This window comes from Melospiza melodia, chromosome 20 (assembly GCF_035770615.1).
Source record: "Melospiza melodia melodia isolate bMelMel2 chromosome 20, bMelMel2.pri, whole genome shotgun sequence".
NCBI lineage: Eukaryota > Metazoa > Chordata > Aves > Passeriformes > Passerellidae > Melospiza > Melospiza melodia.
Genome location: NC_086213.1, coordinates 2405766 through 2418852, shown reverse-complemented (window position 1 = coordinate 2418852; position 13087 = coordinate 2405766). Strand labels below are relative to the sequence as shown.

At 63.3% G+C, this 13087-nt stretch overlaps 2 protein-coding genes across 2 annotated transcripts; both read left to right on the top strand.

The window, feature by feature from the left end:
- The first annotated feature begins 197 nt into the window (after positions 1 to 197).
- Positions 198 to 2720, top strand: TCN2 (transcobalamin 2). The gene is given in 11 exon segments (XM_063172806.1): positions 198 to 376; positions 378 to 546; positions 549 to 741; positions 814 to 861; positions 941 to 1074; positions 1170 to 1328; positions 1404 to 1579; positions 1786 to 1960; positions 2050 to 2242; positions 2396 to 2517; positions 2614 to 2720. Coding segments are annotated over 11 exon segments (1458 nt in total). The 5' UTR covers positions 198 to 349; the 3' UTR covers positions 2676 to 2720.
- Positions 2721 to 3547: 827 nt separating this feature from the next.
- SLC35E4 (solute carrier family 35 member E4) lies at positions 3548 to 7759 on the top strand. Its single transcript, XM_063173177.1, has 2 exons — positions 3548 to 4148; positions 5374 to 7759. Exons 1-2 carry the CDS (start codon positions 3548 to 3550, stop codon positions 5799 to 5801), a joined length of 1029 nt encoding a protein of 342 aa, XP_063029247.1. The 3' UTR covers positions 5802 to 7759.
- Positions 7760 to 13087: the final 5328 nt, after the last annotated feature.

Here is a 13087-nt window from a genome sequence, read left to right as displayed (position 1 = left end):
TGCTGACTCGGCCCCGTTGTGCGGAAACGGCCTCTCGCCACACCTTCCCGTGCTGTCCCCGCTCCCGGCTCGTCCCGTCTCTCTCGGCTGTCCCCGCCGTGTCCCCTGTCCCGCTCCGCCATGGGGCTGCCGCTGCCGCTGCTGCTGCTGCTGCCCGCGCTGCTGCCCGCCCGCTGCTGCGGTGAGTGCGGCCCCGGCCCCCAGCCTGCCCGGGAACCCCCGGCCGGGGCTCGCCCTGAGCTCGGGGGGTCCCCGAGGAGCGGGGCTGGGGGGATGAGCCCCATCTCCAGCCCTCGGTGACAAATTCTCCGGGGCTCAGCTCCCCCTAACCCACCCCTGCTCCTGCTCCATGTCACCTCTTCTTGTTTCTTCCTCTTTTTTTGGTGGGAAATCGGGAGGTTATGGGATTTGGGGGGTGTGTGGATGGGTGGGCGCTGGGGTCCCTCCCCACCGCGGCCCCGCACAGCTTTGGGGGGCTGTGGGGCTGCAGGGCCCTACCGGGGGGATGTCTCGGGCCCCCTGACCTGCGCTGCCTCTCCCGGGCCGGGCAGAGCCCCCGGCGGGCTCGGGGGGCGCCGTGCGGGCGCTGAGTGCGCGGCTGCTGGGGCTGGCCCGGGACCCCGAACGGGACCCGGACCCCGCCGTGTACCTGGCCCTGCGCCTGGCCCGAGAGCACCACCCGCGGCTGGAGCGGCGCTACCTGGAGCGGCTGCAGGACAACTTCCAGCACCCCTACGGCAGGTGGGTGCCCCGGGTCCCCCTCGGGCCTTTGGGGCTGCTCCTGTGCCCCGCACTGACAGTCTGTCCCCGCAGGAGCCTGCAGGGCTACGGGCGCTCCCGGTGGGACGCTGAGCGCGGCATGTAAGTGTGGGTGTCCCGGGGTGCCCTCGGGGCAGGTGGCACCTCGGGCGGTGCCCTGGGAGGTGACGGTGCCTTGCAGGAGCGTGGAGGAGCCCCCGCACACGGGGCGGCTGGCACTGTACCTGCTGGGGCTGCAGGCCTCCTGTCCCCCCGTCAGCCCCCATCGCTCGCTGGTGACATGGCTCAAGTACTACCTGGAGGAGGAGTGGACAGGTGAGGGTGTCCCTGCGGGGTGAGTGCCCCCCTGGCACTACACGTCGGGCCATGAGGCACCGGCTCACCCTGGTGTCACCACCCATTGTCCCCAGGCTCCCAGCAGCGAGGCCACCCCGTCACCAGTTACTACCAGTACGGGCTGGGCGTGCTGGCGCTGTGCGTGCACCGCAAGCGCGTGCGGGACCCGGTGGTGCAGCGGCTCCTCACGGCCCAGCAGCACGGAAAGCTCGGGCACGGGGGCAACACCGTGGGTAAGGGCCTGTGGGCGCAGGCGGTGGCACCCTGGCAGTGTGTGACTCAGGGGTGACACCGGGCGGTCCCTGCAGACACCGAGGCCGTGCTGGCGCTGGCCTTCACCTGCCTGGAGCGGAGGAGGCTGGTGGGGACCGAGCTGGCGGCCAAGCTCCGGCTGGCTGCGCGCGAGGCCAGCAGGAACATGGCCAAGGCCCAGGGCCCCGACGGCATCATCGGCAACATCTACAGCACCCCGTGGGCCCTGCAGGTGGGTGTCACCTGAGGGGACATCTGGGCTGGCACTGGGAATGGGCATGGGGGAAGTGGGTCTGCAGATCTGAGTGTGGGTGCAGGTGGAGATGTGGGTGCCCAGGCAGATGCAGCTGCCGTGGGGCAGGTGATGCTCAGCAGTGCAGTGCCCAGGTACCCAGCCCTCCTCCCTCTTCCCACCACCTCCATCCCTCCCCGTCCCAGGTGTTCCTGGCCACAGGCGAGTGCCAGACAGAGCCGGCGTTCGGCCAGGCCATGGCTGCGCTGCTGGAGAACCTGGAAGCCTTCGGCACCGCTGCCACCATGGCCCAGGTGCTGCCGGTGCTGCACGGCCACTCCTACCTGGACATCGCCTCCAGGCACTGTGGGGAGGAGCCAGGTGAGAGCTGGGCTAACGGGACTGGGGTCAGCGCCGGTGTCCCCACAGGGGTGGCTGTGTGTCACCAGTGCCGTGGTGGCTTCCCGCAGACACGCTGACACCCCTGGACATGGAGCCCCTGCCTGAGGTGCCGGGGAACAAGACGGTGCAGCTGGTGGTGGAGTGTCCCCTGCCCTGGTGCTATGACCTCCGGCTCTACGACCGCCTGGTGCCCGTGCCCGCCGCCGCCTCCCTGCTGGACGTGCTGCAGGCGGCCGCAGCACTGGACCCCCGGGAATTCAGGTGTGTGGAAGTCACCCTGTGGTGATCATGTGTCCTGCACCTGTGCCGGGCTCACTCCGTTCCCAGCTCACAGCTCCCTTGGAGCTGCTCTGTGCCCCCCCAGCAGTGCCGAGGCCGCAGCCTCGCCCCTCTGACCCCGCTGTGCCCCCCCAGGTTCCAGACCCAGGACACCCCCCAGGGCCCCTTCCTGACCCAGGTGCTGGGGCTGGAGGCCCGGCAGGAGAAGCGCAACTACTGGCAGATCCTGTCTGCGCCCAGCACCCCCCTGCAGATGGGTGAGTGGCGGGTGGGGGTCCCTGGGGAGGTGGCAGGGATCCCCCACAGCCCCGTGGCTGCTGTCTCACCCCACACTGTTGTCCCTCTCCCCACAGGTATCGCCGAGTACAGACCCCCGGATGGGGCGACCATCATCCTGCGCCTCAGCGAGTGGTAGAGGGTGGGGGGTGATGGCAATGAAACCCCCACTGTGGGCACAGGACCTGCCGGCTCCCTGCCTCCTGCTTTCTGTGGGCCGGCACCCCAAGTCTGCCAGGGCCACGAGGAGGGGACACACACCGTGCTCTGTGTCCTACAGGAGCACCAAAACCAGCAGCCCCTCGAGTCCTGGTCGCACTCGGGAATGGGGCAGGCAGCTGCTGGGAGCAGCCGTTTTTGGGGTGTCCAGAGCATTTTTGGGGCGGCCAAAAATTTGGGGAGTCCGAGTCAGCGCTGTTCATGCTCAGCAAGCTGGATCCTCCTCCGGGGTTCCTGAGCCCCCACTGTCCCAGGGCTCGGGCACCGCAGTGCCCGAGGGACCCCCCCAAATCTGCCCATCTGTGACTCCCGCTGGGTTTAACCCGGCCCCAAATCCCCGGGGCAGCGGCGGCCCGGGCTCGGGGCTCAGCGCCGGGGCCGGGCGGCGTTTGGAGCGGGGCGCTGCGGGCCGGGCGCGGGCGGCGCGGGCGGTGCCCCCGGTGGTGCCCGGTGCCCGTGCCCGCCGTGCCCCGCCCGACCGGCAGTGACGCGCTGCCCTCGCGGGGCGGAGCCTCCGCCCTCCGCTCCCGCCATCACCAAACTTTCCGCCCGCCCCGGCCGCCGCCGCCGCCTCCCGGCACATGGCACCGCCAGTTCTGCGCTGAGCCCCGCCAGCAGCACCGCCGGGCAGCGGGGACAGCGCCACCCGGGCAGCGGGGACAGCGCGACCGCCACCGGGGGACAGCGCGGCCGCCGCCGCGCCAGCGCCGCTGTCACCGGCAGCCATCGCGGGGCTCGGGGAGGACGGGGCAGAGCGGCGAGGGGCGGCCGGAGGCGGCGGAGCCGGTGCCCATGTGCCCGCGGTCGCGGCGGGGCGATGAGGCCGCGATGAGCGCGGCGGGCGCGGGCACCGTGCGGCCCTGGAAGCCCGACCCGGGGCAGGCGCACGGGGGGCGGCCGCCGGGGCCGGCGCTGCCGCTGACCCTCAGCGTGCTGGCCTGGCTGGGCACCGGCACCACCATGGCCGGCCTCAACAAGTGGATCTTCGCCGCGCACGGGTTCCGCTACCCGCTGCTGCTCTCGGCGCTGCACATGCTGTCCGGCGTGGCCGTGGGCTACCCGCTGGGCTGGGCACGGGCTCCGGGCCCCCGGCCCCGCGCCAGGATCTACCTGCTCAGCCTCACCTTCTGCACCAGCGTGGCCCTGGGCAACCTGGGCCTGAGCTACGTGCAGCTGGACGTGGCCCAGGCCGTGGCCACCACCACGCCGCTGGTGACGCTGCTGCTGGGGCTGCTGGGGGGCCGGCGGCCGCACCCGCTGCAGTTCTGGGCCATGGGGCCGGTGTGCGCCGGGGCCGCCTGCAGCATCGCCGGCGGCCTCTGCTTCTCCCAGCCCGGCTGCGGCTTCCTCCTGGCCGCCACCGTGCTCCGCGCCCTCAAGTCCATCCAGCAGAGTAAGTGCCACCTGTCCCTGTCCTGCATGTCCACCCCTGGGGTGCAGGGGTGCTGGTGTCACCTCGGTACCACCCCCGGTGCTGGGGGTTCTCCCTGCTCGTCCTGCCATCCTCTGTGCACCCTGGTGTCATCCCAGCCCCAATTCCACCCCACCCTATCACTGCTGTCACCCTAATGCCTCCTTTGTGCTTTGACCGTGGCCACGATGTCACCCCAACCGTGGTGGCGCTCTGGCTCCCAGGTTCACCCCAGTCCCGGTGCCACCTGCTGTCCCTGTTGGCCTTGGTGCCACCCTTGTGGCATGGCACCCTTGTCGTGCTTGTGGCCCTGCCCTGAGGTGACCTGACTGTAGTTTGTCATTGGTGACACCATTGGTGTCCCTGTGGTGTCCTTGGGCCAGGGAGCGTGGAGGTGCCCTAGCTTGGCTCAGGGTCACCCAGCCTGTCCCATCCCTGTGGGCTGCTGGACTCCCTGCGAGTCTCCCCTTCCCAGGGTGGCCACGGTGCCACCCAGGCCATGGTGTCCTTGGCACATGGCAGTGAGGAGCCAGCTGGGATGGTTCTGGCTGGGAAGGGAGCGTTTCCTCTGGAGCCTGTGGCTCGGGGCACTGTGGGGATGGGCTCTGGCATGGGGCCCTGTGCCCACCCCAAGGGCTCCATAGCTGTAGTGGGACGCTGTGGTCCCCCAAGGGACACCGCTGGTCTTTGTGCCACTGCCCTGTCACCCTTTCACCCCTGGTGGGACATGGACAGTGGCCCTGGGGAGGGTAAGGACATGTCTGCATGTGGCAGCCAGCCCTGCTGTGCCTGCTGTCCCCTCTGTCCTCAGATGACCTGGAGGAGGGGATATGGGGACAAACGTTCTAAAACAGGCTGGGAAAACTGCCCTGTCCAACCCTCCCAAACACAGGCACCCGTGAAAGTGGACACCCTCAGAATCAGGGCATCCCCAGAGCGGGACACCCCCTAAAGCAAGGAATCCCACAAATGAAGGACTCCTGAACAGAGACACATCCAAACCACGGAACCTCTAAAGTGGGACCTCCCCAAACCAGGGCACCCTCACCCCATGGAAGGAACTTCCCCCCTTCATTTTCCCTTTCCCGGTGACATTTGGGATCCCTTTACTGCTCTGTCTCCCGCGGGTGGGTGTCTCCCGTGGGTGTCCCTGCGGCGGGTGGGTGTTCCCGGGGACGTCCCACTGAGCGTCCCCCTGTCCCCCCAGGTGTGCTGCTGCAGGAGGACCGTCTGGACGCGCTGTCCCTGCTGGGCCTGACGTCCCTGCCCAGCTTCGTGCTGCTGTTCGGGGCGGCCGTGGCGCTGGAGCTGGGCCCCTCGTGGCAGGGCGTCCTTCGGCCCGACGCCGCGCTCTGGGGCTGCGTCCTGCTCAGCTGCCTGGGCTCCGTCCTCTACAACCTGGCCACCTCCTGCCTCCTGTCCCTCACGTCGGCCCTGACGCTGCACCTCCTGGGCAGCCTCACCGTGGTGGGCAACCTGCTGCTGTCGTGGCTGCTGTTCGGCACGCGGCTGGGCGCGCTGGGCTACGCCGGCGTGGCGCTGACGCTGGCGGGGATGGTGCTGTACCACCGGCCCCGGCTCCTGGCCGCCTGCTGGGGCCTCTGTGGGCTGCGGCGGCACCCGCGGCACGAGTAGGGACCCACGGGGGGTGAGGGGCCGGGAGGGCTCTGGGGGAGCGCTGGGCACGTGTGTGCCAATGAGTGTGACTCATCTGTGCACGTGTGTGCCAGGGTGTGTGACTCCTCTGTGTACATTTGTGTGCCAGAGTGTTAATTGTGCACGTGTGTGCCAATGAGTGTGACTGTACATATGTGTGTGCCAGTGTGTGACACTGTGCATGTGTGTGCCAGTGTGTGACACTGTGCGTGTGTGTGCCAGTGTGTGACACTGTGCACGTGTGTGCCAGGGTGTGTAACTGTGCACATGTGTGCCAGTGTGTCTGTCACTGTGCACGTGTGTGCCAATGAGTGTGACTCCTCTGTGCACGTGTGTGCCAGGGTGTATGACTGTGCCCACGAGTGCCAGTGTGTGTGACTGTACACGTCTGTGCCAAGGTATGTGTGTGACTCTGAGTACATGTGTGTGTGCCAGGGTGTGTGACTGTGTACACAGATGTGCCAGTGTATGTGACTGCACGTGTGTGCCAGTGTGTATGACTGTGCCCACGTGTGCCACTGTGTGTGTGTGACTGTGCACGTGTGTGCCAGTGTGTGTGACTCTGTGCAGTGTGTGCCAGGGCGTGTGTGACTGTGCACAGGTGCCCAGAGTGTGTGACTCCTCTGTGCACGTGTGTGCCAGTGTGCATGGCTCTGTGTGCACACACAGCTGCTGAGGCACACACGTGTGTCAGTGTGCATGGTTGTGTGCCTGTGTGTTTTCTGGTGTGCTCAGAAGTGAGTGTACACGCCCTGCTTTGCACAGTGTCCAGGTGTGCTGGTGAGCACAGCACTGTGCACACAGACGTGCTGACGTGCACACGTGTGTGGAATTGCACACTCTTGGGTGTGAGTGGGTCTGTGCACAGCTCTGTGCCTGTGGGTGTGCACAGGCTCTGCAGGTGTGAGCATGGCTCTGTGTGGGACATGCCTGTGTTAATATGTATGACGCTGCACACATAGGTGTGCACAGCTGTGTATGGATGTGTTGGTGTGCACATGTCAGTGTGCACATATTGGTGTGCACAGGCCCTGTGTGCACGTGTCAGTGTGCATGCATTGGTGTGCACGTGTTGGTGTGCACACGGGCTTTGTGTGCAAGCAGGTCTGTGCTTGTGGGCACGCATGCCCTGCCCCAGGCCGTACACAGGTGTGTGCACAGTGTCTGTGTGGCACACGCGTGCTGGTGTGTGCAGGCTGGGCGGGCACGGCTCTGTGTGTGTGTGTGTGCAGGTGTGTGCAGGTGTGTGCTGCTGGCAGGTCCCGCTGTGCACTGGCTCTGCACGTGTCCGTGTGTGCACACAGGGCCCAGGGACGTGGCTCTGGACACACCTCTGGACACACAGCTCCGTGCATCCAGCTGCCGTCCCACCTGGGCAGACAGACATGGCTGTGTGTCTGGCTGTGTGTCTGTGTGTCTGTGTCTGTGTGTCACTACTGAGCTCTGCTGGCTGGAGTGGCCCCTGGCTCTCTGTGTACACTCGGTTCTCGTGGCCGAACCGAACGCCCAGGACAGGGCGGGTGTGTCCCCTCTCCTGTCCCCGTCCCCACCGTGTCGTGACAATCCCAGGGGCCGCCGGTGGTGCTGCCGATGTTGTCCTTGTCGCCACCACGCCCCTGAGCCCCCACAGCTGTCCCCACCCCTCCCAGCTCGCTGCAGACTGGCATCCGTGGCAGAGATGGTGAGAGCCCAGCCGAGGGCACGGGAGCAGCCTGGACCCGCTGCCATCGCTCCAGGACAGTGGTGGGCTGTGACACGGGACAGTGCTGGGCTGTGACACAGCACATGCCATGGCAAAGGGACACCCGGCGTGTGTGCCTGGCACCGCTGCCGGGCCCGTGGTGGCCTTGCCACACTTGTATCCCCACGCCGGGGCCGAAGGACCCAGCTCCGATTGCACTTGTCCCAAAATAAAGCTCTATTTTTGTTGTACTCCACCCTTGGCTCCCAGCGATCTCCTGGCCAAGAAGGAAGGAAGGGAGGAGCGCCCCGTGCAGGGATAGCAAAGCGAGGCACAGAAATGCCTCAGGATGTGGCAGCTCTTGGGAAGCCGTGTCCAGCAGGGACAGCTGTGGCTGGGCAGCTCCAGGGCTGGCACTGGGACACCCCACAGGACACGGCAGGGGTGCAGTGACACAGAGAGCACCCACTGACCACCAGTGTCTGGAAAAGGGCTGGCTGCTTTGCCCTGCCCTGGGCTGCCATGACACTGGAGCATCCTGTCCCGTGAGTCATGGAATCATGGAATATCCTGGGTTGGGGAGGATCCACCAGCATCATCGAGTTCAGCTCCTTACCCTGCCCAGGACAGCCCCAAAAGTCGCACCATGTGTTTGTTGCTTGTTCCATCCCTCTCAGCCTGGTGACTCACTTGAACACAAAACCACAGCCCCGCTTCCCCCGGAAAATCCCCACTGGTTCCCGCCCTCTTTCCGAACAGCGATGTTTTTCCATCATTAGGGCAGTGATTTGAGGCTGTTTCCAGCCACACCCGAGGAACGGCTCCTCCGCAGCACCCGGGTGAGGGCGGGCAGCTCTCCGGGGTGTGCCCGGCGTGCCACCGTGCTGCCACCTTTGCCAAGGTGCCCCAGGAGCGGCTGGAGCGGCGCCCATCCCAAAAAGGACACAAAGGGCCGCAGTTATCGGCCAGCGGCCCCTGCTCCGGCCGGCAGCGTGTTTGCTTTCCGGGCTCACATTCCAGAGGCTTTTTCACCGCGGGGAGTGTTGGAAGGAGGAGGGAGAGCTGCAAAGCTGCCACCTGCAGCATGGCCGGCTCAGGAGCTCCTGCCTGTCCCAGCCCCCAGACTCATTTGCTGGCGCTGGGCTCTGCCTGGCTCCCGGCTCCATCCATGGCTTTGCCTTCCCCACCTTGGATCCAGTGCCCTGTGATGCTCCTGGTGCCCTGCAGCTCCCTGTGTGTCTGTGTGTGTCCCTGAGCAGTGGTGACAGTGCTGGGGGCTCAAGGGCAGCGTTCCTGCTGGGATTGGGCTTGTGTTGTCCATGGAAAGGCCAGCAGTGGTGGCTGGCTGTGGTCACCCTCTCTCTGGGTATTCCAGGCCATGATCTCAGCCTGGTGTTATCCCTTTGGCCCCAGCAAGGATTGGGTTTCTCACCCCTCTGACAGCTGCCCATGTGCTGAGCCTGGTGCTGCTCCGGCCAGGCTGGATGAGGGAGAGGCATCCCAGCCCTGGGGATTTTGGGAAGGGAGCAGATGGGACACGTTCCTGGAGAGCAGCCCCTGGCACAGGGCAGGAGCAGCCCAGCTGGAACAGCGGGCACAGCCCTCACAGGGGCATAGGGAGGGGAGGCTCCTTCTGAGGAGGGGTCACAGCTCTGAGGGATGGGGGCATCTCCACGTGCTTGGAGGTGCTGGCTGACAAACCATGGAATGACAAGATGCTTTGGGTGGGAACAGAACTTAAAGGTCATCTCATCCTATCCCCTGCAATGGACAGGGACACCTTCCACTGTGCCAGGCTGCTCCAAGTCCCATCCAACCCAGCCTTGGACACTTGCAGAGATCCAGGGGCAGCCACAGCTTCTCTGCATAGCCTATTCCAGGGCCTCCCCACCCTCCCAGAGAATGATTCCTTCCCAATATCCCATCCACCCCTGCCCTCTGGGAAGCCATTCCCTGTGTCCTGTCCCTTTGACCCTTGCTCAAAGTCCCTCTCCATCAAGGAGCTCCAGTGAAGTGTGAAAGTCCAAGGTGGGGGAAATAAACCTGAGTGCGGTGGGACAGGGCAGCTATGGCATTGTGCCAGACAGTTTTCATGGATCTGCTCTGAAGCACTGCTGAACCTGAACCCTTCCCTGGAAGTGGCAATGGAACGTGCTGGGATGGGGCTGGAGCAGGAGCAGCGTGTGCCCACACAGGGGAGAGGAAATCCAGGCTGGATTTGCTGTGTGCCTGGGAGCACAGCGTGGAAATGATCTCTGTTTCAGGACAGGGATTAACTGCTGCCCTGGGGCCTGTCTGCCCTGGCACAGCAGGGGCTGGGATCTGCAGCAGGGACAAACACTTGCTAAGCTGTGGAGCCTGAGCCGGGAAATTACATCCTTCTGGGATATGCTGGGCTGTGCTCTCCAACCTCCCACATCCCAGTCCTCAAACAGTGTCAGGGACTGTCCTGGGTACGAAGCTGGAATTGTGGCAAAGCCTTTTTTAGGGTAGATGTAGGAAGATAGCATTTTTCCTTGTAGGACAGCCTAGCCCAGAGAGCTGAGGGTGTTTGAAGCTGCCCAGATGAGACTGGAGGCCAGGAGATGGACAGGATGACCCCTCAGGCTCCCTTCCAGCCCCACAGCCTCTGTTCCAGCACCCAAAAATCCCCTTCAGGCTTTGCCCTTGACCATTTGGTGGCTTCCCAGCTGGTTTCACTGCTGGCTTCACTGCTGGCTCTGTGTCACAGGCTCCTGCCCTGCCCTGAGCAGGCTCTTGGCTCAGTAGCTGAGTTTCTAAAAGATGAAATCACTTAAAGACATTTTAAAAGCCTTAGAATCAGAGGAAGATGGAGTGGTTAAGGTTGGATGTGCTCTCTAAGATCACCAAGTCCAACTGTTCCCTCAGCACTGTCAAGGTCAGCACTAACCCATGTCCCCAGGTGTCACATACTCGCATATTTTTAACATTTACAGGGATGGGGACTCCACCACAGTCCTGGGCAGCCTGTTCCAGTGCCTTGCCACCCTTTCTATGAAGAATTTTTCCTTAATATCCAACCTAAACCCCCCTTTGTGCAACTTGAGGCCATTTCCCTTGTCCTGCCTCTTGTTCCCTGGGAAAAGAGCCTGACCCCCACCAGGCTCCAGCCCCTCACATCTGTTGGGGCTGTGGGACCCCACCAAAGAATGGGATTCTTCACCATCAAGGAGCAGCTTGCTCAAATCATAAGACATGGAATGATTTGAGTTGGAAGGGACCTTAAAGTTCATCTCATTCCAAAGCCCCGCCATGGGCAGGAACAACAACCATGGACCTCCCAAGCACCTCCTGAAAAGAGTTGTGGTAGTTAAGTGGGAGAACAGAAAGGTGACATCTTTTGGTCTCTCCCAAGCAGAGATGCTGGAGCCTGTGCTCGTCCTTCCCTCTCTGGAAGGCAGCAGATGACAGGACTTTGAGTTGCTGTCTCAAACCCCAAAGCTCTATCCCAGTTAGGAAAAACAAGTGCTGGTGACATTCCAAGTCTCCTGACTCACAGCAAGTTGCTGTCCTGCCTCAGCAGCACATTTTGTGCTGGAATAAAACAACACTCCCAGAGCACGTGGTGGTCTCAGAGTGCCTGTCAAGGCCCTGGTACAAATGAGATGTGAAAACTCTGCTGATTTTATTAATAGTAAAATTCACTACTCGTGGAGTATCTCAAATCCTCTGTACTTTCAGCAGCCCAGACTTCATGTTCCAGCTTCTCACATGTGAGTTTATTTTCAGTGCTCCAGCATGGCTCTGGGAGAACTGCTGCTGGCTTTCCCTGGATTTCTTGCCAAGAGGTCACAACAGCTCATTTGTACTCAGAGCAGCAGAGTTTCTCCTACTCCATTTCCATAAACGTGGGGCACCATCCTGGCTGGAGAGCTGAGCACCTGGATCTGCTGGTGCTGGACCTGCACTGGCCTGGCCCTGCTGCCAGGAGCTGCTGCTGGGGTGGCAGGATTGGACCTTGGAGAAAGCCACTGTGCCCTGGGCTGAGCCCCAGTGTGGGCAGCAGGGCAGGGGCATTCTGCACTTCTATACCAGCCCAGGTGAGATCTCACCTGCAGAGCTGCCCCAGCACAGAAAGGAGCTGGGGATGCTGGAGAGAGTCCAGAGGAGACACCAGGATGAGCAGAGGGATGGAGCAGCTTTCTTGTGAGGAAAGGCTGAGAGAACTGGGATAGCTTGGCCTGGAGAAGAAAAGGCTTTAGAGTGACCTAATTACAGCCTTCCAGTACTTGAGGGGAGCCAACAAGAAAGATGGGGAGAGAAAGAAAGAAGAAAGATGGAGAGAGACTTTGGACAAGGGTCTGGAGAGACAGGACAAGGAAGAATGCCTTCAAACTGAAGAAGAGTAGGTTTAGACTGCACATTTTGAAGAAACTATTCCCTGTGAGTGTGGGGAGGCCCAGAGCAGCTGTGGCTGCCCCATGCCTGGCAGTGTCCAAGGCCAGGTTGGACACTGGGGCCTGGAGCACCCTGGGATAGTGGAAGGTGTCCCTGCCCATGGCAGGGGGTGGAACAAGATGAACTTTAAGGTCCCTTTCAATCCCAACCATTGCATGATTCCATGGTTCCATGGTTCTGTTCCTGTAGGGAACATGGAGGATGCTCCATCAGGCCAAGCAGCCAGTGGGACTGACTCACCCCTGTGTGTCCCCATGCCGTGGATCCTGGCTGTCACTGAGCCCAGCAGCTGCAGATGGGGGCTGGGGGTGTCCTTCAGGGGACACATGGATGCTCCCTGTGGGGACAGAGCCCGGTCACTGCTCCAGGCAGACACCGAGGGTGGTGCTGGGGCAGTGGCAGAAGGGCAGGAGGAGCTGTTGGAACACGGTGTCACTGAGGCAGAGTGTGGAGGTGACTCCTGACAGCCACCTGCCAAGGTCACCATGACAACAACCGACCAGCCAGGGCAGAGACCGGGCCATGGAGGAGCAGGGCCAGGCACGGCCTCGTGTCACCTTCTTCACAACATCCCAGAGCCAGCAGAGCGGCTGGCCCCGGTGCAGGGCTGGGGCACCCTCACACTGGGCTGGGGATGGGGAACCCTCACACCGTCCTGGGGAACCCTCACACCATCCTGAGGCTGAGGGACCCTCACACTGGGCTGGGGATGGGGCACCCTCACACTGTCCTGGGGCTGGGAAACACTCACACCATCCTGGGGGACCCTCCCACTGTCCTGGGGGCCCCTCACACTCCAGGAACAGGTCTGTGGGCCTCTGACATGAAGCCCCTTCTGACCCTGAGCAGCCCTGCAGATTGGGACCTTGACTTGGACTACCCCCTGCCCACCTGCAGCAGCCACACCAGTGCCCAGGATCTGCAGCTCCTGGAGGAGCAGGTGAGGTCTCCTCTTCCCTGGGGCAAAGCTCATGGCCCCTGTGGCACAAGGAGGCCTTTAGGTCTTCAGCCAGCTGGATCAGGAGGGGGTGCCAAGGCTCTCTCCAATGGCTGGGAGAGGCAGTTGTTGGATTTGGGCCACCTTTGACACGAGTGGTTGTGCCTCCATCCCAAACTCAGGACACAGCTGCCATATCCTAAGTCACATGTGGTTTGGAATAACCTA

What these genes read in the sequence shown, in the direction of transcription:
- SLC35E4 (XM_063173177.1), top strand. Translation starts at nt 3,548, where the DNA reads ATGTGCCCGCGGTCGCGGCGGGGCGATGAGGCCGCGATGAGCGCGGCG. An exon ending in CCTCAAGTCCATCCAGCAGA is followed by an intron (nt 4,149 to 5,373) that starts GTAAGTGCCACC and finishes CTGTCCCCCCAG; the next exon opens with GTGTGCTGCTGCAGGAGGAC.